Raw genomic sequence first — 27,685 nt, forward strand, 5'->3', positions numbered from 1 at the left:
GCCTCCTGCCTCAGCCTGGGGCTTATATAGGGGAGGTGGTGCCGCTGTGGGGCGGGGGGGGGTCGGAAAGAATCGACGGTGGCTCGATTCAAACTAATCGATTCCCCCGCCCATTCGCACGTATAAGGAATCGCACATTGTTGCGAGCACGATTAATCGAAAGGGAATCGATTACGTTCGCGTTGGGGTTCCCTCTGCAGCAGAGCGATGCCCCCAATCTCTTGCCCCGACTCTTCAAGCGGCTGGCGATGAGATTTGATCTTGATTTGATCTTTATTTGAAGCTGATATTTGGCTTTAAATTCCTACTCCCAACAGCGTTCGTCAATAATAAAACTGCCTTCTGCTTTAAAGGGATATTTACATGGAATGTAGAGGATGCGACGTTTCGAGCAATGGCCCTTCTTCATAGCGCGTGTGAATATAATTCCTACTGAAGGGCAAATCCGGTCCTTTGGACGAGTTGAGCCTTCCCCATGAGCCTTGCCACCCCGATCCATCCCACTAAGCCCTCTCTCCCTTTGCCTTGTCGGCTATGCCCTTTTGCAGTTTGTTTTGGAAAATAAAGAGATACATATATGAAATATAAACATTACACAAATACAAACAAATGCAAGCGTGTGGTAACAAACAAAACACAGTCATTCTAGATTTGATCTAGATTCATCCCATGACCAAATATCCTAGAACCCGCCCGATCTCGTTAGATTTGTTGCAAGCTAAGCAGGAGTGATCCTGGCTTTAGTGCCTGAATGGAGTGACCATCGTGCCTAACAGGTGCTATAGGCTGCAGCGTGGCTACTGTGGTGGGCAGCAGAAGAGGCAGTGCAGCAACATCATCTGTTGCCCTGGACCCACGTCTATTCTCCCCACTTACAGCAACCCGCACGCATTGACCGGCGTGGTGAAGTATGGTCAAATAGCCTCGACGACCTGCGACGGTTTGACGAGGTCGTCATCCAGCAGTAGATTAACAAGGAAGCTGTACATGTACTGTAATGAAATAGTAAAGTATTTATACTGGTAGGAACCACCTGGTTCCACCAGCCCACAGGGGATTATTGTGTCCGTCCGTCCGTCGTGCATCCAAAAATTGGAGGGGTGGGGCTGGGTGGAGAGGGGATGGTGGGGAGGGGCTGCGTGGGGAGGGTGGGGTGGGGCTGGGTGGGGGGGGGCTGGGTGGGGAGGGCGGGGCTGGGCTGGGTGGGGGGTGGAAGGGGTGGGGAGGGGCTGGGTGGAGAGGGGAGGGTGGGGAGGGGCTGGGTGGGGAAGGTGGGGAGGGTGGGGAGTGGGACTGGGTGGAGAGGGGAGGGGCTGGGTGGGGAGGGGCTGGGTGGGGGGTGGGAGGGGTGGGGCTGGGTGGGGAGAGGCTGGTCGCCCCGTGGTGCCCTTATAAACCTCAACGTTTAACCTACTCACGCCGGCTTGTGCCCGCCCTCACAGTCGGGCATATTTGCGGAATACACCACGCCGCTGTTGACCCTGGCCATTGACCGAGCAACCCAACGTTCCTACCAGCTCCCTCCGCAGGAATGTGTTATTTTTATTTGGGTGAGATCGCGTAAATATAAACGTGTCGTGAAACCGGCCACCCTCCGACACCGCCAATCAGCGAAGTTTTGTCACGTCAACAAAACGTGTGCCAATTCGTTACTAGTTCAGCACACCGGTGTGTTGGAGAGTAAATCCGCAATATTTACAATTCGAATACTTTATATTTACGAGATCTAAACCGAAACAAAACCTTGATTGTGGATAATATTGGTCACGAAAGCCTACGTGTTAAACTGTAATGAAATATATCATGGGACCTCCTTTGCCAGTACCAAAATATAAGAATAGGGTTTTCCCATTTTTTCTGGCAACAAAACTGAAACCTTTTTACAAGGAATCGTGTCTGCATTAACCACACGGTGTTAGACCAGAGGAGGCATTTTGGCGTCCTCTGGTCTACAACCGTTTGAGATGAGGCTCAAAAGAAAGCTGTCTCTGGTGTGGACCAATCCCTTTCAAGGACAATGCATATATTATCAGAGTGTGTTTTTGTTTGCATTCTGAAGTATTGTGGTGAATGCAGACATGATCCCTTGTAAAAAGGTTTCAGTTTTGTTGCCAGAAAAAAGGTGAAAACCCTATTCTTGAAATGAAATACATGAATTGTTGTGCTGCGAGTGTATGGCCAGGAGATGGCGCAGATGCGCTTTACTTGCTCAGCATGCCACGGTGACCAAACGCGGCACGCGTATAACAGGATGTCAGCGATTTAATTGCATTGAAACAAACTTCAGTAAGGCTACAGACACCTGAAAGTTAATTTAAATGGCATAGTAACTATGTGAGAATGAGAAGCTTGTCAGCGACACTTTCATATGCCTTGGTTGTTGAAGCCGATCGAGAGCAGTTGGTGAACAAATGGGCGGGACTGAGCATTACAGAAATTACAAAACAGGCATGTCCTTCACACTTGGGATTTGCTGCCAAGATGGCAATGAACTGTAGATATAATGGGCGGTCTGAAAGTTAATATCTAATGGGGTGTTAGTGAACAAGGATCTGTACATATTCAGCAAAGTCAGAATGAATGTACCATGTAATAACATAAATTATCATTTACGTCCTTTTGCCAAGTTCCTGCTGGGTGAAGACCACCCTTGTTCAGGAGAAAGCCTGAACGTTTGGCGCACGTGGCCCAACGATTGGACGGCTACTGGTCGTGTTGCCCACCTCTGAGGTGCAAATAACCCCCAGGATATATCAGGGAAAGAAGAACACTGCATCTCACAATACTGTAAGGGAGGAGCGAAACACGAGATGAAAAGAGTTAAACATGGAAATACCAAACAAAATATAAATACACAGATAATACCACTAGGAATGGAATGTGGAGGGGGAAAAAACAGAGAACACAACACAAAAGTGTTTTAGATGTCAGAACAAACAATGGGAGATTTAAAGCAAAAGGTCGTTGATTGAAAAAAAATCACAATTGGTAGTCCTTACAGAGGAAAATGGAATCGTTATGTATGATAGAAACAAAGCATAAAACTAGCCGAGGAATTTCATGCAGATCTCTAGCAAAAAGGTTCAGAGAGACGGAAGGAGGAACACCTACATCGGAGAGCGAAACGCAAGTTAAAGAAATAATTATGACTGTTAATGAAATTAAGCGAGCTTGGCTGAAAGACATTGTGAGCAGCTGACGAGTGACGTCGATGATCGACCAAGGTAGAGGGAGATCACAATCAGAGCTGCCAGCTCGAGTCCCAACAGCCTCATCGTTCGACCAGTCATGGGGGATGGACGTGATGCGTGGAAATTATTCATATCCGTGAAATTAATATCAAATAAATGCGAATAATAGTAACTATTTGCATATGACTCCTATCTGAGAAACAATGTGTTGATGATAGGCAACTACTTCTGGGTGTACTTGTAACCCACATAAACACAGGTAACATGATGCATTTGCTGCGCCACTCATGCCTTGACATGATGTGACAGATGCTCAGCTTGGTAACGCAAAGCGTGACTTTCTTTCCACGCTATATTGTCCAACAAACTTTACTGGGCATCTGTGAAAACTCCTGGACATCTGTGAAAAGGAGCTTTATAGCTCATCGGATTCCTCCAGTATAAATAAATATTCTCATTCTGTTCAGTCCACCATCTCTTGGCTTCAAAAGTGCCACATCACGTGACACTTTTCTCCTTACATCACCGTCAGCTTGATTTAAAAAAAAATGCTCAACAATTGCAGGCCTCTTTCCATGCCCACGTGATGTACTTTCTCCGACATTGTTTTAAATTTCCCACACCATAAAAATCAATCTTCCAATATGACCATTCTTCCTTTCTTCTTGGGAAGCATAAATCTGTTCCGAACTGCAAATGTCATGAAGGGAGACAATGATGCTGAAATTGTATGGGCAGAAATTTGTATGGCTCACAGCAAAACTCTCTTCAGATGATTTTTTGTATAAAAATCCAGCCAGTGCCCATGACAAATCCTACCCCTCTACTCACCTTTAGAAGAAAGAAGAAGAAAAATGTAAAAGTAGCAAATCGTTTCAATTTTGAACATTTGAGGATACTTCAACCTGTGTGGACGCCCCTCCTCCATGGCGCGTAAGCCGTGCTGGTTGTTTTGCCTGGCCCCTCGCCACGTCGATGAATGTGGGTTGGTGAAGGTGGTCGCCACTCAGACACCGATTGCGTAATCTCTCGCCACTGATGTAGCTTAGTTAAAGCGAAACTTGCCGTAAAACATTGCAGTTTGGTGAATGAAGTATCTGTCTCTAAGAACTCTCTCATGCACGCATGCACTCAATGAAAATGAATCACTATTTTTGAAGAATATTATTGGTACCAGTAGAAGTAACTTGGTATTGCTTGGGTTGTTATTTACCTTGGATGGGTTTGAGCTGAAAATTATTAACCAGTAACAGCGAATGTGCATCCACTCTCGCATTCCTTTGTTTTATGACTAGCCCTGGGACACTAACGCAAACGGACATCACACCGATCTTTAAAATGTGAATTAATTATTTACTCATGGAACAAAATACTCAGGCACAGCATTAACTGCGCATTTAAACTACTCAGGTACGCTGCCGTGGTTTAATGGTTAGCACAGTGGACTTGCATCCCAGTAGTGCCAAGTGCATTCTCCCACATGAATCGCACTGCTCTGTCCATCCCGCAGAATACATGGATACACCACAGTCGGTCGGAAAGTCATGTGTGGTGGGGTAAAACGTGGGTACTGACACTTGTTCCAGAACGCTGCAGCCAGCGTGGGAAGAGAAGGCCAAATATCATTGAGATAGCGGCTCTGTCGTGCTCCCTCCAGGCGGGGTCCTTACGTCAGCAGTGGCATAAGCAAGTGACTCATGGGGGGGGGGGGGGGATGCGATGCAGCAATAATAATATTAATGTCAAACCTGTGCCTTCACTGTTAAAAGTTCTGGGGGATCTTGTGACTGTGAAAGGCGACCGCTCAAGATGCTTTGTCCTCAGCCAAGCGTGAAGACAATTGACAGCCAAGCTGCAATGACTACAGTGCAGAAAATGCAACCCAACCAGATCTGCAAAACCTGATAATACTGGAACACTTCAACCGACTCGGTAACACTTTCAGAGAGAAAAGAGTACTAACATTGTGATTTCCGGAGAGCAAAAGGTATGATTGATTGGAAGTGTTGCCAGCTCCTAAAAGCAGAACACCACAAAATACTTTCTGGGCAGACCTAAAGTCATCAACACTCTCACTAAACAATTTACAAATATTCACACATAGTAAACAGATGTAGGATCCGAAATGTGCACTGGAAATTGCTCCTAAATCTGCACCATGTCTTCATCGCAGAAAGTTGTTAAATGTGTCACCTCTGGTCATTTTGACAAAATTTTGTCATTCGGGAAAACTCAAAAAGTCGTAAAATCTGTCAACAAAACCACCAAGTTGGCAAACACCGATTACTGTGACCATTTTACAGTCCTCCCGTCATTCCTTGCATTCCACGTGAAATCACCATACTGTGTGTGTCATGCACACAGCCTTCTTATAGACCAACTCAAAATAGAAAAACAATTCTGGCCCATATTACTTGTATAATAGTTCCATCCTTGAGAGGACCGATCCCTGAGTCACACTCGCGCATTTTGCCATCGAGAAATAATATTTTGCCTTGTTTTATACTCTGTAACAGTTTCCTTGAGCACGACAGAGTATGTGAAAACACCTTACAATAATATATACAGTACGTTAGTGTTCAGATTTCCTTGAGACTTTAATTCAGAAATAAGGGTAACGTTTCGACATTTGCAATGGCTGGTGGGGGTTGCACGCGTAACAATAGTATTCTTCGCATGTATAATGTGCTTACATCCCTCAGCAACTCACGTGGCACCTTTCCCTGTGCATCAAAAAGAAGTTTCTCACCACCTGCGTGATGTCTATATATCTCCACGCAAAGAGTCGTGGGTGAAACAATAAAACTGGCACTATTTAGATACGTATGTAGGATGGACAACAAAAGGAAAATTTAAAGTGTGTTATTCCTGTTATGCAAAACGCACCATTATAGACAAATGGAAAGAGCCTGCTTCCCCAACACTGCAAGAATGGGCCGATAAAAAAAAACGCGCCAAACGAATGGGCAGTGAGGAAGCTTACCACAAAACATGAAACCCCATCACGACCTCTCCTCCAGTGGGCAGTGATTCTTAAGAGCATTCACGAGGACATTTAGGCACTCCCTTATTGTGTTCATCACCTACAAGGGTATCAGGGTTTAGGAAGACACGGTGGCTGTACAGTTGATTGAAACAGTTTATTGAAACAGGCGGTTTAGAAAGAGTCCCATTGCACCGTAATCCGTAATGTGTTTGCGCTGGTGTCAACCCCCTTTCATATCCTCGGCGGTGTATACCTGAATCATTTTGTTAATAAAAAAATATATACTTTCGTAGTAAAGAAGTGTGTTGTTCGGGAAAATGGAAGGGACCGGAAAGAGAGGAAGACCTGACAGAGCACGGCTTGACGACGACATTCGAGCTTGGTGACAGAAAGACGTGGCCACAACTTGAGCGATTTGGCACAAGACAGAGAGGAAAGTGGAAACAAATGGCGAAAAGTGCAGTGGACACCTACGGCCTATCTTCCCACGTGGATCGTGTTGATGATGTTGATGACAGAGCACAGTACAGTATTCATGTAATCATGCTTCAAAGGTGTGGTGGTAACCACAGACACATTCTGTCTTCCTCGCCACGGGCCGATGCGTCTTGTCCATTGCGTGATACCTCGCGAAGAGCGTGGGCAGAGCTTCATTCTCGTTCTGGGGGGAGGGGGGGGATGTTTGTTGCTGTTGCTAAACTTCGTTGTGCGTTGACGGATGGTGCCACACCCTCCTGGCTCCGCTTCTTGTTGTCCATGCCATGGCCCTGTTTCACATGAAAGAAAATCCCTTCAGAGACACAAGGCACTTTTCCCCAGGTAATCTCAGATCTCTGTTGTCACTGAAAGATCTCGTTGCCACCTTCCAAAGACACTGAGCTTGTGTGCAGCCTGACAAAGCTGCACACATTTCAATGCCACGTCTAACAAAGTACATTGTATATAAAGTGCATTTTATATACGCACTATGTTGTAACGTGAAAACTAATTTGGTAATCATCAGCCACATCAAACCAACCTGATGAGTGTGGTGAAGAATGATAATAAATAAAAAAAAACCCCGGCGAACGGCACAGCGTACTAAGTGTTATGTTTTAATTGCTTATGCCTAAACAGTTTATAAAATGGCTATTATTCCCAACAAACTTTGCTTTTGTGACCAGGACTTTGTGTGAAGGAAAGACACGAAAGCACATCACGTTTTCTCATTGAACACAGGTACATTTCTAAATATCACTGTCTTAGTCACAAAAGCAAAGTTTGTGGGGAATAATAGCCATTTCCTGTACTTTTGAGGCATAAGCGATTAGGAAATAACACTTACTACCCAGGAACATTTTTTTATTACACAGTATAATCAGTGGTAATTTGGCGTACAGGAAGATTTCTCCCTAGAATAGGAATGTGGAATTTGCACCATTGGCCGACGATCACAACCGGAGATTAAAAATCAACCCGTGCTCATTTGAGTATGGGGACATTGATTTTTGGATTCTCTGTAGTTGACTTTGGCACCATTTTTATTCTCATGTCAATTTTAATAGCCTTACACACTGACATGATAATTTGTCCATTTGGTTATGCAATCTTAGTAGAGACATTCCATGATGTAATTATTTTTAAAATGCATTTGTATTTCAGAGTTTTTATCAATTTCTATGGAATAAAATGCTCTTAAAATTGCCCCAAACGCCTGGCATAATGGTCTTTGATATTCAATTGTCTTTTCTCGTATCCAATTGTTAGTATGCATCTGGTTCATTTTAGAAATAAAATCTAAATCCAGATTGGCCACAAAGTTTTACTCTAAAATGCTCATTATTCGGTTCCCTATGATCTTCGTGAACAATGTATACATGCGTGATAGGGGGATAATGGATCTGTAATTATGCAATTCAGCTGTCTTACTTTTTGAATAAAATAATGATTTGGACATAATTCCAATTTCGATTGTACTCCTGTGCAAATACACACTTAGTCGTCACATCATGGGTCTGCGTATTTTGTTACAACAACTGGTCCCGCTTCTTTGACGATGTCCACAGTTATTCCATTCCGATCTGGGGGCTTTCCCATAAATTAGAAGCCATTTGAGAAACATTGAATTAGATAATTTCAGACGTAAACATAAATGTAAGGCAGTATAACCATGTAGGAATTGTTGACAATGTCGTCACTGTAAACACGAATGAAACTATTTCAGAAATGGATTGAAGATCTTAAAGAAGGCTGTAAATGTTGGCTAATAATAATAATAATTATATTTTACAAAACAACAGCCATGGACATAGACATTAAATGCAATAAATGCTGGAGATTGTGCAAATAAGCACAGAGAGATGCATGCATGAAATGACACTAAAAGTGGGACATCTGTATCAACAAGACATTTATACTGTTAAGCAAATGAGCTTGTCCAGTGGATAGATAATTGCTGATGGTAATGAGTGTCGTCTTACGAAAACATAACGTTCACCAAATGTACTCTGAGTGCACGTTTAGAAAACACAATTCCAAAAGTAAAATTGGTCAAAAGTAATGATTAATTTCTGTATTAAAAGAACGACATTATTTTTTGGTATTCCTATACCTAAAGTGTAATATTTAAATACTGCAAAGTTAGAATTGCCGTCAATAAATGCATAAAATGCTTATTTTTATTATCTTTAAATGGCAATACAAATAATAGCATGTGATATGTAGATAAAAGCATTCTTTATTCATCAGCCATGTGGGGGTGTATACCGTAATTGAATAGCGAGGTGGTTTTCTGCTAGTCTGAACACGTGGGAAGCGTTGGTTTTCCTATAAAGCCTCAAGGCATACCTCGTAAATAGAAGCTCAAATTCCATATGCGTCGAGACAGGTAGGCGTTGGTGTTATAAGGTGAGAGCTGCCTTTTTGAATGCATTCAGTCGTTCTGACTGCTGCAGCTTTTTTCGCAGCTCACGTTTGATTTAACTGCCCCCGTTTTAAGTACACATCTTGCCCATCGCAGTCATGATTCGGAACTTTAAAACAAAATCGAGGACGTTTCAGGAGATAAAGGAGGAGTGCTTGCAGCGCAAAATTATTTTTGAAGATCCCGACTTCCCAGCCGGTCTGTCCTCACTGCATATTAAAGTCCAGCCGACGGTCATCACACAGTCTAGCAATTTCATTGAGTGGAAGAGACCTTGGGTGAGTTCACATCCATTACATGCATACACCGATACGAGCCACATCGACAAATGAAAGTGTAACTTCTCATCAAAGGTATGACATGGTCAACGTGAGTTATGAATAAAATGTTATTCGCACAGGGTAAACTTCTACATACATTGCTGTATTTAAGTGTGGAAAGAGAGGGGGGATAGAACGGTATATATTTGAGGAATTTCCAAATATGCTCTCTAATGAATGTGATTTACAGAATTTTATATGAGAAATGACACCGATCTGTTCCACAGAGCGATGTTTAATGTGAGTCAATAACCTAACACGGTTTTGCATTTATAGGCTGCTTAAGTTACTCAGTATCTTAACGCACTTTGCACCACATCTGATCTCAAACATTCATTCCATTTCCCTGCGGTAGTCTTGTGCAGAGGAACCCCCGTGGCATGTGCCGCTATGTGGCATACGGTGTCTGCAGCACCCGCTTTACATGTTATATAGTCTGCCTGCAGAGAGCGATGGGTTTTTGTTTGGAAAATCTGGACCACGATGTCGAAACAGACAACGTATTTTATTTTCAGATAACTTCATGGAATATTTAATGTCCACTGTGAAGCAGAGGGCACATATTTATGGTTAATAGACCCGCAGTATTGTCTTCGAACCTGTACAACAAGCAGCAAACATGCTATCTGAGTGTTTTATGCAGTCTAACCCACAGCCAAACAATAACATAGCAATGGATATGTTGTAAGACAAACGCTGCTCATGGCACATGTTTCATAAAACATTCATCTCTCCGCAGGAACTCGTTCGTCACCCAGAATTCATTGTGTCTGGAGCCACCAGAGCTGACATTAACCAAGGAACTCTACGTAAGCCTTATATAATTACTTTAGAATACATACACGCTCATCATCATCATCAGCTATCATCTATCCACTGCTGGGTGAACACCACCTCGTGGTCCCGCAATACCACAAGCCATCTTGCTCCTGCACGCGAGCCGGTCCCATCGCTCCATCTCCTCGGCAGTCTTCCTCTCAGGCCGTTCCCTCCTTTGACTGCCATTTCTATACCAGACTTGACCATTGGCCATCATCTCCTACAGCAATGTCCTGTCCAAGCCCACTTTCTTTCCTTAACCGTCATCACGATGCGTCTAATTTGCATTCGGCTGCTGCTGCTGATGAACATGATGTGAAATTTGGAGGCCGACCAAAGCAATGTTAGCAAAACCGCCAAAGCCCTCCTGGCCATGGCCCGCACTCGTGCACGCTGCCTGAGTGGCAGGCTGCACTCACGGCTCCCCTGGGGCTCGTCACGGCGACCACGAGGCGACGTGTCAGCTCGCCCACAGCCCACGTCGCCTGGAGTCGACAGGCAGCGTTTGCCTGATGCTCGCAGTTACAATTGGCATTCGTATTCCGCCTCCACCCTTTAGCCGGTGATCTACGCCTGCAGTTGAGGACTCGATCCATTCACATTTAAATTTAGTGGCTTCCCTAAACCCCGGAGATTTGCTTCACACCTTTCAGATCGCTGCTTGGCTACCGTACGCTGGATCCCACTTGAAACACGGTAGGACCAACACTTCTGCCGTGGCTGATCATTGTTTTAATGCGGCTGGCTCACGCGAAATTTATTTCTCTAAGACGAAGGTACTTTTCAAACAAAAGATTCGTTCACGAAGCCATCCATATATACAGACACAGGCACAATTTCAACCGAGATGATGGCTATAAACTCAGCAGTCATTGGAAAGATGTTATCACCCGCTTTGAGTCATGATTTTATTTGTTTTCTCGTCAAGGGAGCACAGGTCAAGTTATGACTTGATCGGTGTTGTTTCTTGTTTGTCTTGTAGTCTTGCCCCAGGGCACATCGAAACGTCGCTTTATTATTTTCAATTTATTATTACTTTACCGAAGGAACCAAGAATACTGAAATGTCAGTTCATGCCAATAAGTGTCTTATGTAATCTCAACCGCAACAACGATTAACCGGTTATGGTTGTAATGACTAGGAACACACCTATAATAGCAATTGAACTACAACTATATTTTGAAATATTTAATTATCACAAATAAGTATTCATATAATTCGATTATGCAATGCACACTACAGATTTGCTTTGTCCACCCACTGCTGGATGAGGGTTTCATTACGCCGTGCGGATCGTGGGGGCACGTCTCCGTGGCGAGATGTTAGCTACCTCGCCTGGTATACAGGAGGTCGTGGATTCGATCTCAACCCTGGCGCCTGTTGTAGATTTGTAGTTTAAGTGTTCTCTCCGTGGTCGCGTGGATTTTTCTCCGGATCCTCCGGGTTTTCCCTCCATATTTATAACCAACATCACGCGTTTAGAGGATTTGGCCGCTGCTATAAATTTCAACACGATAAGCCACTTTGTTGAGCTATCATTTGTGGCCATGTCACTTATGAAAAATAGCTCAGTGGGCCTTACCTGGTAAAATAAAAATAGTTTATAGTTATTATTTGGTTCTTTCGGTTAAGTCACGTCTAAAGATAAAATAATAAATTAAATTAAATAATAGAATACGACGTTTCGATTGCAACACAAGCAATCATCATCAGGTATAATGAAATAGCGACATAATATCTAACCAGAAAACTATAGACAGACATATTAGCAGACAGATATCACAAGATACATACATAGCGAGAGCAACACAGGTGACAGAGAGGGGTGATCGTCTCTGTGGGGTGGCCTTAAATAGACAGAGGGGGGGCGGAGGCAGAGAGAGGGAGGGGGGTTAGAAAAAATTAGCATATCAATGAGTGGTCCAAAAGAAAACGTGGTGCTGCGAGTACGATGGCACAGCAAGCAAGCCTGAAAATCAGGAGAAAGACACACTAAAATTAAATAACCTAGTAAAATATCGAAATGTAATGTAATACAACACAGAGGGTCGGTCAACACACAATTAACGCATAGCCTGGTTGATTACGTATTTCAAAGATTGCTAAGTTAGAATTTAAGTGTGAACATTCTAAAGAGGACACAGGCAGATAAAACAAGTCGCCAGAGAGAGAGAAAAAAGATAAGCTTAAAACTTCCCCGTAGAAGTGGTTCAATCTTAATTTTAGAACTTTCGTGACTGCAGGAATTATTATTTGGTTCTTTCGGTTAAGTCACGTCTAAAGATAAAATAATAAATTAAATTAAATAATAGAATACGACGTTTCGATTGCAACACAAGCAATCATCATCAGGTATAATGAAATAGCGACATAATATCTAACCAGAAAACTATAGACAGACATATTAGCAGACAGATATCACAAGATACATACATAGCGAGAGCAACACAGGTGACAGAGAGGGGTGATCGTCTCTGTGGGGTGGCCTTAAATAGACAGAGGGGGGGCGGAGGCAGAGAGAGGGAGGGGGGTTAGAAAAAATTAGCATATCAATGAGTGGTCCAAAAGAAAACGTGGTGCTGCGAGTACGATGGCACAGCAAGCAAGCCTGAAAATCAGGAGAAAGACACACTAAAATTAAATAACCTAGTAAAATATCGAAATGTAATGTAATACAACACAGAGGGTCGGTCAACACACAATTAACGCATAGCCTGGTTGATTACGTATTTCAAAGATTGCTAAGTTAGAATTTAAGTGTGAACATTCTAAAGAGGACACAGGCAGATAAAACAAGTCGCCAGAGAGAGAGAAAAAAGATAAGCTTAAAACTTCCCCGTAGAAGTGGTTCAATCTTAATTTTAGAACTTTCGTGACTGCAGGAATTATTATTTGGTTCTTTCGGTTAAGTCACGTCTAAAGATAAAATAATAAATTTCATTATACCTGATGATGATTGCTTGTGTTGCAATCGAAACGTCGTATTCTATTATTTAATTTAATTTATTATTTTATCTTTAGACGTGACTTAACCGAAAGAACCAAATAATAATTCCTGCAGTCACGAAAGTTCTAAAATTAAGATTGAACCACTTCTACGGGGAAGTTTTAAGCTTATCTTTTTTCTCTCTCTCTGGCGACTTGTTTTATCTGCCTGTGTCCTCTTTAGAATGTTCACACTTAAATTCTAACTTAGCAATCTTTGAAATACGTAATCAACCAGGCTATGCGTTAATTGTGTGTTGACCGACCCTCTGTGTTGTATTACATTACATTTCGATATTTTACTAGGTTATTTAATTTTAGTGTGTCTTTCTCCTGATTTTCAGGCTTGCTTGCTGTGCCATCGTACTCGCAGCACCACGTTTTCTTTTGGACCACTCATTGATATGCTAATTTTTTCTAACCCCCCTCCCTCTCTCTGCCTCCGCCCCCCCTCTGTCTATTTAAGGCCACCCCACAGAGACGATCACCCCTCTCTGTCACCTGTGTTGCTCTCGCTATGTATGTATCTTGTGATATCTGTCTGCTAATATGTCTGTCTATAGTTTTCTGGTTAGATATTATGTCGCTATTTCATTATACCTGATGATGATTGCTTGTGTTGCAATCGAAACGTCGTATTCTATTATTTAATTTAATTTATTATTTTATCTTTAGACGTGACTTAACCGAAAGAACCAAATAATAATTCCTGCAGTCACGAAAGTTCTAAAATTAAGAGTTTATAGTTACTTGACCACCCTTCACTGGGTTCGTGAAGGCAGGGAGAGAATATGGTGAAGCATAGCACAATACAACAATGGATTGTTCTGCATTGCCCTGTGCTGACAATGTAGCCACCACAGCAGCCTACAGCACCTGTTCCTGTAGCCGTAGTGGTTGCCCATTAATTCAATATCCAGGCTCAAGCCTGCTTGGCTTCCGAGATCAAACTCATGCATGTACAGATGTTTATTGGAAGAGGCGATCTAACAGATTAAGAATGGACCCTTTGAAATAGGGCTTGGCACGCAGCATAAAGGAGTTCACGCGCGAACTGCAGATGTCAGCAAATGCTCTGGTGTTTACCATGGTCTCAGCATAATTAGCGTCAGGACTCCTATGTTATGTTGGGTCATGTTCTCGCTGATAAAGTATCGTCTATTCTATTGTTTGATTTAGCCCCTACTTAATATACTATTCATCACCTGAAAAAAGTTAGTTGATAAAAACATCCCTTGCTTTCCTTTTAAAGTAAGGCTGTGGGTCCTATGTAAGCAAATAGAAGATTATATAGGACTAGATTTAAACACAACATTCCAATTTTTTTGCATCCAAATCATTGAGTTCCGAAATAAAAAATGATGTTTTTCTGATGTTTATAGTAATAAGCATACGCTTAATGACTCTATTCCCAATTCCAGATGTCTAACCCTTTTGGCACATCATTAGAATAGTATTTTTAAAACATATATTTGGTGATGCTGTTGGAAAGTTGCGTACAAGCACAACAACAAAATAAACTACACAAACTCGTCGACAACACTGCCTTAAAACTACATTTTAAAATATATATAATCGACTACATTGTGGGCAACGGCAATTTGCTGCTATGAATAAGGACCATTGCTTGACAAGTCGCCAATTATATCTTTATTTTAAAAGCAATACTGTTGACGAGTGTGCTCGTGTTTTGTTAATAACAATTTACATTATTCACTTCGTCGCTCACGACGAAGCTTGGGATACCTTCGACCATTAGTTGATTGAGAATGGCTTTTATTTATCATCATTATTAAAGTAACCAGATGTCACAGTTGCACTACGAAGCGCTTTGTGCAGTCTGAAACCTAACATATGCACTAGAAAGCTAATAATGCCTGCTGTTGTTGGTGTTTTGTTGATGAATTAAGCGCGTGTTTTACCCCTGTCCCTGTGTTGGTTCCAACAGCTGACTGTTGGTTCCTCTCCGCTATCGCATCGCTCACCCTCTACCCGCATCTGCTGGCCAAGGTGGTGCCCATGAAGCAGAGCTTCCACGAGGACTACGCTGGCATTTTCCTCTTCCGTGTAAGAGAGCACGGTCCCTTCACACCTGGCGTGGTGGGACCTCGCGGTGACGCGCACGCAGAAGCAGTCTCGTAAATCCACTGCTGGATGAGGGCCTCCCCGCACCTTGTGGGTAATGAGGAATATTGTGTTGTCGTCTTGCTTTCTCCAAAAAGCAATGCCCTTGAAAAGTGGTGCACGCCGAAGACGACGGAGCAATGTCTATAGCATTCACATAAATTCTTATTTCAGTGACCCTGGCAAAGTGAAAGAGTTATAAATTGTATGAATAAAAGTACACTGCGCACCCTGCCAGTTTAATATGTGAAACGTATTACGTGTTGTTGAGTGGCATTGTGCATGTAAATAACACATTCCTGCGGAGGGAGCTGGTAGGAACGTTGGGTTGCTCGGTCAATGGCCAGGGTCAACGGCGGCGTGGTGTATTCCGCAAATATGCCCGACTGTGAGGGCGGGCACAAGCCGGCGTGAGTAGGTTAAACGTTGAGTTTTATAAGGGCACCACGGGGTGACCAGCCCCTCCCCACCCAGCCCCACCCCTCCCACCCCCCAGCCAGCCCCACCCTCCCCACCCGACCCCTCCCCACCCAGCCCCTCCCCACCCTCCTCTCTCCACCCAGCCCCACCCCTCCCATTTTTGGATGCACGACGGACAGACGGACGGACACAATAATCCCCTGTGGGCTGGTGTAACCAGGAGGTTCCTACCAGTATATTCGTGCATGTCCATCCCGTTCTTGTTACTCCAATGCAGCATGAGGTCATCCCCACGCCGTGCTAGAAAGGAGATTGCCTCCTCCACACGGGTGGAGGAGGCAACGAGTGGGAATCACGGGGAGAGTCGCAATGGAGAGTAGCGATGGAAAAGTGCTCAGGAAGCGACTGGCTGACATTGTATCAGTTGCGTTAATTGTCCAACAATCGACAGGAATGTAAATGCTTATGCAATTTGTACTTACGCTTATACTTTATTTATGCTTATTTATTTTAGTGACGTGCTCACCTTTCCTAACTTTTGCACTCTTAGCGTGTGTTTGTGTTGTTTGTTGTTGTATCTTGCTGGCTCGCCCACGCTGGACATCTGTAAAAAGATATTCATAGCTCATCAGATTTCTGCAGTCTAAATACGAATTCTGATTCCGAGTGCCCGACTGCTTTAAGTTGAATTTTATCAAATTGGTCGAATCGGAGCCTCCTTGGAACCCACTGGCACTTTCCATTGGCACCTTCCCTTGGCAAGGTGCACGCTGCGTCGTGTGCACGGGAAACATTTCCAGAGCTCAGACCCTGGACAGCCCCGGCTGAAATGAATCCCTGGGTGGACGTGTATGTCAGAATCAGAATCTTTATTTATACTTGTGGAATCTGATGAGCTATGAATATCTTTTTCACAGATGTCCAGCGTGGGTGGGTCAGAACGTTACAACAACAAAAATACAAAAAGTCGACAGGAGTATTTTTTATTTGATCGGTTAAAGCTCACTGAGCTATTAGTTTCTTTTTAAGAGGCGACCTGGCCACACTTCGTAGCCGATGTTTGACCACCGTGCGCTGAGCGTGGTGTGGGTCTCTCTCCCCCGCTGCAGTTCTGCCAGTACGGCGAGTGGGTGGACGTGCACGTGGACGACCGCCTGCCCACCCAGAACGGGCAACTCGTGTTCGTGCAGTCGGGCACCGGCAACGAGTTCTGGAGCGCCCTGCTGGAGAAAGCCTACGCCAAGTACGTGGCACGGAGACATCGGCTCATCCACAATGCTTGGATCGCGCAAATATAAATGTGTCGTGAAACCCCGCCACCACCCGACGCAGCCAATTGGTAAAGGGTTGTCACGTAAACAAAACGTGGTAATTAGTTACGAGTTCAGCGCACCGTTGTGTGCTGGAGAGTAAACCCACAACATTTATTATACTTCGAGTTTTGTGACGTTTAGTCCGGTAATTACAACCAGCCTCATCAGGCGACAGTCGGGACTCTGGAGGAATCCTCCTGTTGTGGTCAATCAGGTGCAAAGACCAGAGGGGGGTTCATGTTGTCATATAAATGACATCACATCATCATCACGATCCATGTGCGGATAGCACGTAGGTGTTCACTGCACATTTCATCACTTGTTTCCACTTTCCTCTCTGTCTTGTGCCGAAATGCTCAAGTAGTGGCCACATCTTTCTGGCACCGATGTCTCGTGATGTTGTCAAACCGTTCTCTGTTAACTCTTCCTCTCTTCCCGGTTCCTTCCATTTTGACAAACAACACACTTTTAATTGTCGTGCTGTTATCCATCCGACATGTGTCCAATAGAAACCATCAAATACACACAGACAAAAACAAGATCCCCCATCCCGATAGGGACAGGTACAGCCCTTTGTCAATCCGCTGCTGGGAGAGGGCCTCCCCTAGGCCTTGCAACCCGTGGTGGTTAGTTGACCATACTTCACCACGTTGGTCAATGCTGGTTGATGAAGGCGGGAGCGTGTGTGTGGGAGTGTTCGAAGCACAGTACGACAGTGGATGTGTTTGCACTGCCCTCTGCCACTCACAATGTAGCACAGCACCAAAGATGCCAATAACTAAACGAAACATAACAAAAATTGGTATTTTGTCAGGTCAGGCCCACTGAGCCTATACCAGTCTCGCTGTTTTTCAGAAGCGACCTGGCCTCAAGTGACAGCTCAACGAATGGCGCATCACGTGGACATTTATAGCGGCCAAATACTCCGAACGCGTGTTTCTGAATGTGGAGGGAAAAACCAGAAAAATCCACGCGACCACGGGGAGGGGGGGGGGAGACATGCAAACTGCAAACATACAACAGGCGTCCAGGGTCGAGATAGAACCCACGACCCCCTGTAGACCAGGCGAGGTGGTTGACATTTCGCCACCGCTATTGGTGTGCACGGCAACGTGGCGTGGATGGTGGTCGCCCATCCGATCACTATCCAGGCTCAACTCTGCTTCTCAGATATGACAAGATAGGGGACATTTTGGATGATTTGTTCACAGGTCTCCTTGAAACATACTGGGGGGAAATGTTGTCCAGACATGATGTTTAGAGACTGCACCATTTTTATTCTGAAACCACTTTTCCCTGACGTTTGCGCTGGCTGGGAACGCACGGTTGTGTGTTTCCACCGTACTGTACTCTATTAGTGGCAGCACCTTAGTAGGCACAAAGCAAACGAAGCAAAAGCGTAGGGCTCAAAGTAGCTGAAGGGCCCTTGGATTCCCAAAAAATTGCGTTGATCAAATTTCAACTGGAACTCATATTATATATATTTAAAAATAAATTATCAGCATTGTAATACCGCTCCCAAAATAGTATTACGTTTATTATTTTACACACGTGTGGCATAATTAATTGGTATAGCTTGTTGAGCATATAAAGTGTGTAGTTACCCGAGGCATACCCATAATTGATGTATGCTGTGCTCCCCCGATGGGTGAGCACTCCCACCGAGATCAATGATCTGAAAAAGCAAGCTTGTTCAGATCAGCTCCTCATTACCAACAACAACAACAACAACAGCTGCCATTCGCCACTAAGTGAAGATGCTGTCACCACAGCTCTTGTGCCAGGCTAGGTGCACCTTAAGGCCCCGTGAAGTGTTGAAGGCTCCCTGGCAGGGCAGGGAACAGACCCAGGTTTTGCGTGCAGAGACAAATCTAGAAAGTTCCTAAGGGTGAGGGCAGTCGGAAATTTTATATATTTTTTAATGGGGCCCTATATTAATAACAATAATATAAATTAACCAGATCATGTTTATTTGTTCCACGGAAGGTCTCATTTAGCCAGTTACCCAGATAGTTTGAAAGGGAGATCCGTGGTGGATCAGCAAAAAAAATACATGAAATGTATTGGCTCTCGTAAATATAAACCAAATAAAACATTTCGGGAGTTCAAGGGTTGAGGGGGGGGGCATCACCCCCATCGCCCCCCCCCCCTCCAATTCCACCCTAGATCCATCACTGGTTATAGGTTAACTGATTGATCTGACTGGCAGATGCACCACCTGTGCGCCCCATTGCTGCTACCTTGCGCCTCATAACAAGCACCAACAAACGCCATTCCCCACTAAGTGGCGGTGACGTCACCACGGCGCTTGTGCCAGGCTAAGTGCACTTTGTGCCCAAGGCTGGAGATCACGGAAACAGACCCCGGTGCTTGTGGGTTGACTGACTTAGATGACTGGCAGATTGCACCCCGGTGCCACCATCGCACACACACGTGGCCAGCTGTCTGTTTCCAGCCTGCTGACGGTCAAGTGCTGCTTGCGCAGGTTGAACGGCTGCTACGAGGCGCTGGCGTACGGATTCCCCATCGAGGCCCTCTGTGACTTCACCGGAGGTGTGGGCGAGACGTTCACGATGGACCGGGCGCCCCACGACTATTGGGACGGCATTTCCCGTGCCATCAAAAAGGGCGCCATCATCTGCTGCGGAATCAAGGCACGTGTTCCCCATGGGAATGGAACTCGCGCGGTGTTAGAGCAGTGTTCTTCACCAATTCCCAGCGAGAGGGGCTCACTTTCGCCGATAAGACATCATCAGTGTGAGGGCCGCCACACGTTTGAAACCGTTGTGTTTGACAGCAGCACGATGGGGATTGGTGAAGTGAACAGGACTCGTCCATGGCTGATGATTGAGAAAAAATGCAAATTATTTTCCAACCATTAGATATGCACGCACACGCATTAATAGAGAGTGAAGCACAGTCATTACATTTGCCAACATTCCTGTGCATAGGAGAGTTCAATACCATTTAAAGAAACTGAAATGTTTTCAGTTTAACACGTAGTAGGCTTTCGCGACCCATATCATCCATAATAGTGGTTTTCTTTGGGTTAGACGGCGTAAATATTTAAATGTGTCGTTAAAACCCGCCACCACCCGACAGCCATCTAGTAAGGGTTGTCACGTAAACAGAACATGCCAATTCGTCCTCTTATTCAAACGTTCCCCTTTCTGCCTCTCAATGTAATTCAAAGCATACACCTCTCGCAACGTGGTGCACCTACCGCTTTTTGTTCCATTTTTTATCGAGGTGTGTGGGTTCAATCGCATAAATACGTGTTAAACACTCTGCAAAAGTGAAAATGCTCAGATTAATTCGTGGAAATTAATCCATAAACCATCGTCATCTGGTCCAACACCATGTGAGACGAGGCTCTAAGAAAAGCTGTCTCGAGTGCGGACCAATCAATTTCAAGGACAGTGCATACATTATCAGAGTTGTATTTTTTTTGCATTCCGACCGCAGGTATTGTGGTCAATGCAAACATGACTCCTTGTAAAAAAAAGTGTCAGTATTGTTGCCAGATGAAAGGGTAAAAAACCAAATATCTCATTAAAAATATTAAGGTGCCACGACAGAGTATGGTACATAAAACTAAAGTGAGGACATCAGATGATATTGATATGAAGGAAACATACAATTTGATGTCCTGATTCACAATTAATACAAACCTGTAAGATCACAACAGCTGCCCGGCATGATGCCCAACATGTTGGTCCACGTGCTGGCAGCTTCTTGTTTAACCGAATTCAGTAACTAAAGATTTTTATCCCGAAATAATTTCGTCCCTGAAGAATATCTCAGCACGTGGAGCAAAACATCGTACATCACGCCGAACAGCACGCGGTACAACCCGAAACCACATCGGAGAGCCGCAATAATTTTCCCAGGAGTTCAAACGAAGCCACAATTCCCAAAATAATGAGGCATCTCAAGCCTTGCACACGAGTGAATAAAAGCTCATCAGAATGATCTAATCATCAGAGGTGTGGACTCGAGTCATGCGACTTGGACTCGAGTCAGACGCGAGTCATGATTTTGATGACTTCAGACTCGACTTGGACTTGCCTCATCTTTGACTCGACTTGACTCGGGACTCGAGAGCAAAGACTTGAGACTTACTTGTGACTTGCACAACAATGACTTTGTCCCACCTCTGCTAATCATACTTCCAACGTTATAATTTGTCTTTTTCTAGGGCCGTGGAGAGAAGGAGACGCCAGTGGGTTTGGTGGAGGGACACGCCTACTCAATAACAGGCGTGGTGAAGGTATTGTACACACACTCTCATCTGGTTGACACAGGCTAACGTGATTGTGTTTGTTGACAGCCAACAATAGGTCACGGCATTTACTCCAATGCCCTACTTATCCATTAACAATATTTATTCACTGACATATGCGTCTACGTATATGCACAGTGAAGTGGTGTTGCAGTGGTTAGATCACTGCTCTATGGAGCCAGCAACCCGTGTTCGATTCCCAGCTACAGCTAACATGGACAAACACCCATGACCGACACCGTTGTGAAGAGAGCTGCATTGACAACGAGCTGTGCATTATGCACAGTGAAGGCTAAATTGGTGATGTCCATTGCTTGCTTGTGGAGTTATTTAGGCCATGACAATCCATATGTTTGTGTACGTTTTAAATGCCATGTTACCATTCGATTCCAGAATATATATGTTTTTAACGTTCGGGTTTTACAACCAATTTGATCATTTACAATAAATTGTTGGGTTAGGCCTCCTAATGACCTGGCCGAAGTTGTGTCATAAGACCCTCCACCACCCGACATAGCCAAACAAATTCAATCGTCGCGTGTCCAAGCGCAAGTGTTTAACGTGCCGTTTTTATTGATTCATTTCGCCGGTAATTTTTAAAACAATTATCAGAACCAAATTGAGCAATTAGAAATTACGTTTCACTTGAAAATGCGCCGGGCATCTACAGGTTAAAATTAATCGCTATAGCTTGCCACCCCTTGACACCAAGAATGCCTTTTGTGGCTGTGTAATATGTTTAAAAAACATTCTTATTAAATTAAATTGGAAGAATGCATCATGAGCTGAAACATCGTCACTATTAATCGTTCAAGCAATGCATCGTCCCAACTCTTTTGCACATTATGATCCACTTCAATATACAGGCGTTTTACATGAGCATAAAATGTTTGAGTATATTTTACAGCATTTACATTGAATTTAAAATCATGAAAAGCTATGAATGCCAATGTTGTTCTTTGAACCTCACGTTCGGGCATTGCCAAATTAAATGATGATTATTATTATGATGATACGTTGATAATGAATCCCATTTTTTCCAATGACTTGGAAGATTTACCCATTTGCCATGAGATTACATCACACTCGGGGGGGGGAGGAATGCTGCTATCGTGTGATGCTCAGCATCCAGCACTTGCAGTCCAGCAGTCGGCACGTCGATTGCATCTCCAGACGTGGCAGTGCAAACAATGGGCACATTTATGCAATAGCCCTCGCCTCTGTCTACCTAGCAGATGTATACACCGCCAGTTGATCGTTAGGTTGTATGAGGTGGGGTATAATGTGAGTACTCCCATGTTTTCTAAGACGTCGGGGGCCAGCATGGGAGGGGAGGCCAAATAATATTTAGCTCCCTCGAGTGAAGGCCCTGCCGCCAGCAGTGGTTTGCGCCCGCAAACCGCAGGGCTGCACCTTCACCTGTTTACCTTTTGGCATTGCTCTCACTGTCCGTTGCCTCTTGTGTCATTCTTGGTGCCCAGCTCAAATTCCCGGAGAAGACAGTTCAGTTGATCCGAGTTCGGAACCCCTATGGCAAGGTGGAGTACACGGGACCGTGGAGTGACGGGTGAGCGCTGTCGCTGATACGAAATGAAACATCGCTTCCGAGCCGGCTCGCGTGGCTCACACAAGTCAGAGCATTGAGCCAGCACTGCCGAGATTCTCGAGTTGGATCCGGGTTTCGGACGCGTGTGGCTACACCGAGTTCTCGAGACCACAGAGAGTCGGACGCTTCTGAGAGAGCACTTTATTTACCACTCATCATCCACAGTAGCCGATAGCCCTTCCCACATGCCCTGTTATCGATGGGCACAAGACAAAGAGGAGGTTTTTTTTTAACTGAATTCAGCTTATATCCAGCTGTGAGTATTACGGGGGGAAAAATAAATCCACGACTGAATTCCAGCTTTGAGAATTTAAAACGTGACCGGCATGTAACGAATTTGACGATGTGCAGTTGGGCGTTTGGAAAAGTGCTGCCGCCCCCTGCCATGTGAAGCAGAGGTCACGTCACTGGATCTCTGTTGGAGCTCTGCCATACCCCCCTGGCATGGGCCCTATCCCCCTGGCGTAGGCCATATCCCCCTGGCGTGGGCCATTCTCTGGCGTGGAGGATGGCACTGCTGTGCAGGAGATCAGAATGTATTCTTTTTCTTAATGACATTTTGCCGATAGCACAATCGAGATCAAATTGGGGGAAAAGACGAAACAAAAACATCTGACACGTGAGGTAGAGCCCCTGTGCAGGTGTACATGTTGTATTAATTAATTAATGCATTTTAAACTAGGCAACAATCTGTTTATACGAAGGGAAAGGGGGGGGAGTTGTAATCAAACTGACTTATAATCTACCCAGCCAACTATGTGTCGAAAGTTACAACTTCTTGAAGCAGGGCGTCTGTTCCAATCGTGTTGGTCTCCAGTCAGCGCAGAGTCTACACAGGGCTTATTTAGTTCGCAAACAGCTCTGCCGCTTCCACGTTTCCCTCAGATCCACGACGTGGAACGAGGTGTCGGAGGAAGAACGGAAACATCTGCACGTGAGAGCGGAGGATGGAGAGTTTTGGTAAGTCCCCTGGATGAGTCCACAATGCATTGAGTGCCTTTCTGTAATACCGTAATTCACTTTTTTCACATTGGACAGATTGATATCAATGAGTCGTAACGCTTTGCCACTCCATCACCCCTCGTGTGAAGGTTTCGTGGCTTGGTTGGGAAGTTGGGTTTGTGGTCACGGATGTGTAGACCTTTGTTTTGGTGCCATTTCTTCATTTGTTTATTGGGTTTCTTTTTCTTGGTGGTAGGGTTTTCATTTGCTTGGAAAGTGGCTGTGTATGGGATAGGGTCATAATATAATAAATGTACAGCGTTATGAGATGCTTCATAAAGTGAAAGTATTATTGCATTACATTCAAAAGGACAAAATCTCTGGCCTCTCCAATGCGAGTGACAATGATGTAAGCATTCCAAGTAGGACCCTTTGAAAATGACCCCGAATCATAAGTCAACAATGCCGTATCATAAACAATGACATATGTTTCTCTTCACGCCCTTCTTGGAGTGACTACATTCAGCAGCATTGTTTCAAGACATTTATACTATATTCATATTTACACGATATAACCTAAAAAAAAAACCTTTATTATGGATTATATTGGTCGCGAAAGCCTACGTGTTAAACTGTTTAAAGACAATCGTACTCTGGACCGGTTTGTGGAATTCAGTGTCTGATTGCAAGAGTGAGGCATGTTTGAATCAATTATAATAAACTACCAGATGTTTGGAGGCAAGGAACCTTTCTATAAGAGATGGGTCCTGACTTAAAACGACATAATGCATATTACAAAATTATTATTAAACTTCGTTGCAGAAAAAAACACACACAACGCTTTAGCATGTGTCTTCCCACATAAGATATATCCTGTGACCACCATCCTAAGTGATTCTTTGCAATGTATAGATTTCTTAAAAATAACTAATAATTCCATGATTCGATTGGAATTATCTTACAAGTGTGTTAGATATTAGATATTCTCATCCTCTGTCCAGCAAGCAGTATGAATGGGTATACCACAGTCAATCAGCAGGTCGTGTGTGAGTTTGGGTTAAGTGTGGGTACGACCACCTCTTCCAACAGGAGCTCACTAGACTTCTGTGCAGTGGAGGCATTTCCACCAGCATTGTTATTAACAAGTGAAATATGCGCGCCACTGCGAGATTGCCCAAATAAACACATTCAGATTGATGCCACTACCGCATACGTGACTGTGCACTGCGACGAATGGCAGGATTTCAGACAAGGACTTCAGGAAGAACTTCCACCTGGTGGAGATCTGTCACCAGGGCTCGGAGGTGGAGATCGAGCACAGGAAGAAGAACGTGTGGATCAGCGAGTCGCACAACTCCATGTGGCTCAAGGGCCTCAACGCCGGCGGCAGTCGCCGGAACCGCGGTGAGACCCCGAGCAGCTCACAGCTCCTTACTGCATTTGAAGTGAAGTTAAGTGATTGATGTCCATGATTCAGTAATCATACAAATCTTTTGTGCAACATTTCTCATTCCAAGAAACCAAAACCCAGCAAATATTAAAATGGAAATCACATTTTTGTATTTGAATTCCACAGCCGCACTGTAATCAGAGCATACAATACAATATTATGAAAACACTCCCCCTCACCTAATAATGTCTTCGTTCAATTCAATAATCTATATCAATAGATTGGATTTTGAAAATCTAAGCTTAAGCCGTACACATTTATCGTGCATTTTTGGTTTATTTTAATACCTCTCATTTTTGTTTTCAAAGAATTTCCACTGAACTACCAGTTCTTCCTCACGCTGTTGGAGGAGGATAACGTCATGGACGTCTGCCATGGCTGCCACTTCCTCCTGTCGCTCACGCAGAAACACCGCAGGAAGTTACGCAAAATTGGAATCGACTTCGTCCCCATCGGCATTTACATTTACAAGGTGTGGGAGCCACCTCCATTACCCCTTCCACCCTTCCGCAGTCATTCCACAAGGAGCAGAACTGTCACATTCATTGATCATGTCACGTCAATGCTTTAGCGCACATTACACATGTTGAACCGCGTGCGTAAGAGTCGATTGTTGTTCGCTTCATGTATGCTACTGGCTGCAAACATTACACGCCCGTGCATATGGAGTGGAGCGATCAGGACGCTGCCCTTCGAACGCGGGTCGCCGGGTTCGATTCCCACTCGCGGTCAATACCAATGACGTTGATCTGAACCGGTCTTGGGCCTCCCCTAGGTCGAGTATTCTGCTTGTTCCTGCACGGCGTTTAGAGATGTGGTCACATTTAGACGCTATGTAAATCCATATAAAATGTACAGTGGTAAGATGGTGCACTGCGCTATAAAGCAGACGACCTGGGCTCAATTTCCGGTCGCTGCTAATATCAGTGACTGGTCCTGAGTGATTGCCCTCACCAATACACACTGTCAAGCAGAGTGAAATATAACGAAACAACCTCCACGAGCGACGTGGCATGGGGAGGCTTTCATCCCGTATTGGATTGAGTAATGGCCATAAACGAATTCATACACCCGCGTATCCGTATCGATTGCATAGGCGGTGGTGCCCGGCAAGAAGCTGACCCCACAGCAGTTACGCAAGGAGAAGCCCTTGGTCGAGAACCCAGAGTTCATCGCGCGCAGGGAGGTGACCATGCGGGCGACTCTCCCGCCTGGCAACTACATCATCATTCCCTGCACCGAGTCGGCGGGCCAAGAGTCGCAGTTCCTGCTGCGCATCTTCATGGAGAAGGTTCAGCCGCACCAGGAGTGAGTGCTTCTATGGCGCGACTGCCTGGCCACGGACTCAGTGGTAGACCTCAACAGGCGCCGGAGTTCAGACCGCTTCTAAAATGCAGTGTCAGTTCCGTTGATAGTAAACTCAGCGCTGGGAATGCTATTGAATCGGACTACAATTGGTAGAGAGGAATTCTGCAATCGCCCTGTCCTCTGGCTGCCAGCAGTAAAAGTGGGTGCACCACAGTCAGTCTTCCACAATGCATGGTCAGCATGGAAACTTAGGGCAAATATTATTTACCATCTTGAGAACGCGAAGCAATCACAGACCACTGCCTGGATTCGAACCCATATTGTCAGTGGAAGCCAGCTCAGTGAGCTGACCTCTAAGCCACCTGGCCATCTCTTCATATGTCAAAAGTTAAACTTCTGATATCATGGTCACCAGCCTCTCCCATAGTTCGTCGACTGGAAAATCTAATGTGGTGAGGTAAAGTGTGGTTACTCCCACTGCTTCCAAGACATCTGTCCAACGTGAAAGAGTAGGCCAAATATCCTCTAGAGGAGCTCTCAATGGTCACAGCTAGTGGAGGCCCTTTATCTATCAGTGAGGTAAGCTAGCAATACCAGGGCTCCACCTTTACCTCTGAAAATAATTATATGCACCTTTGTCTCTGCTCCCCACCTTGGCCAATGTGTACTTACCAGTGAGGAGACATATGGTCAAATAATCCCCATGGCCTTCATTCAAAAGTGGATTAACAACAGAGCGACTTCTTGCATTCTGCAACAGTGATAATTGGCTTTTTACCCTTTTTTCTGGCAACAAAACTGACACCTTTTTTTTACAAGGAGTCATGTTCGCATTGACCACAATACCTGCGGCCGGAATGCAAACAAAAACACAACGCTGATAATGTATGCAATGTCCTTGAAATTGATTGGTCCACACCCGAGACAGCTTTTTTTAGAGCCTAGTCTCACATGGTGTTGGACCAGATGACGCCAAAAGGCACACTGAAAAAAAGGTGTCAGTTTTGTTGCCAGATAAAAGGGTAAAAAACCAATTT

The 27,685-nt window shown here is 44.5% G+C and overlaps 1 protein-coding gene across 1 annotated transcript in view; it reads left to right on the plus strand.

The window, feature by feature from the left end:
* Window positions 1–9,149: 9,149 nt before the first annotated feature.
* Window positions 9,150–27,685, plus strand: part of LOC144936999 (calpain-9-like) — a 28,022-nt gene continuing 9,486 nt past the window's right edge. Inside the window, exons 1-11 of the mRNA XM_078864239.1 lie at window positions 9,150–9,357; window positions 10,139–10,208; window positions 15,152–15,270; window positions 16,857–16,990; window positions 19,546–19,714; window positions 21,259–21,330; window positions 22,824–22,909; window positions 23,834–23,908; window positions 25,131–25,294; window positions 25,649–25,812; window positions 26,437–26,648. Of these exons, the coding sequence (XP_078720365.1) occupies window positions 9,178–9,357; window positions 10,139–10,208; window positions 15,152–15,270; window positions 16,857–16,990; window positions 19,546–19,714; window positions 21,259–21,330; window positions 22,824–22,909; window positions 23,834–23,908; window positions 25,131–25,294; window positions 25,649–25,812; window positions 26,437–26,648 (1,445 nt within the window). The 5' untranslated portion in view covers window positions 9,150–9,177. The remainder of the gene's footprint in view (window positions 9,358–10,138; window positions 10,209–15,151; window positions 15,271–16,856; window positions 16,991–19,545; window positions 19,715–21,258; window positions 21,331–22,823; window positions 22,910–23,833; window positions 23,909–25,130; window positions 25,295–25,648; window positions 25,813–26,436; window positions 26,649–27,685) is intronic.

Source organism: Lampetra fluviatilis, chromosome 18 (assembly GCF_964198595.1).
Source record: "Lampetra fluviatilis chromosome 18, kcLamFluv1.1, whole genome shotgun sequence".
In the NCBI taxonomy this organism is placed as follows: domain Eukaryota; kingdom Metazoa; phylum Chordata; class Hyperoartia; order Petromyzontiformes; family Petromyzontidae; genus Lampetra; species Lampetra fluviatilis.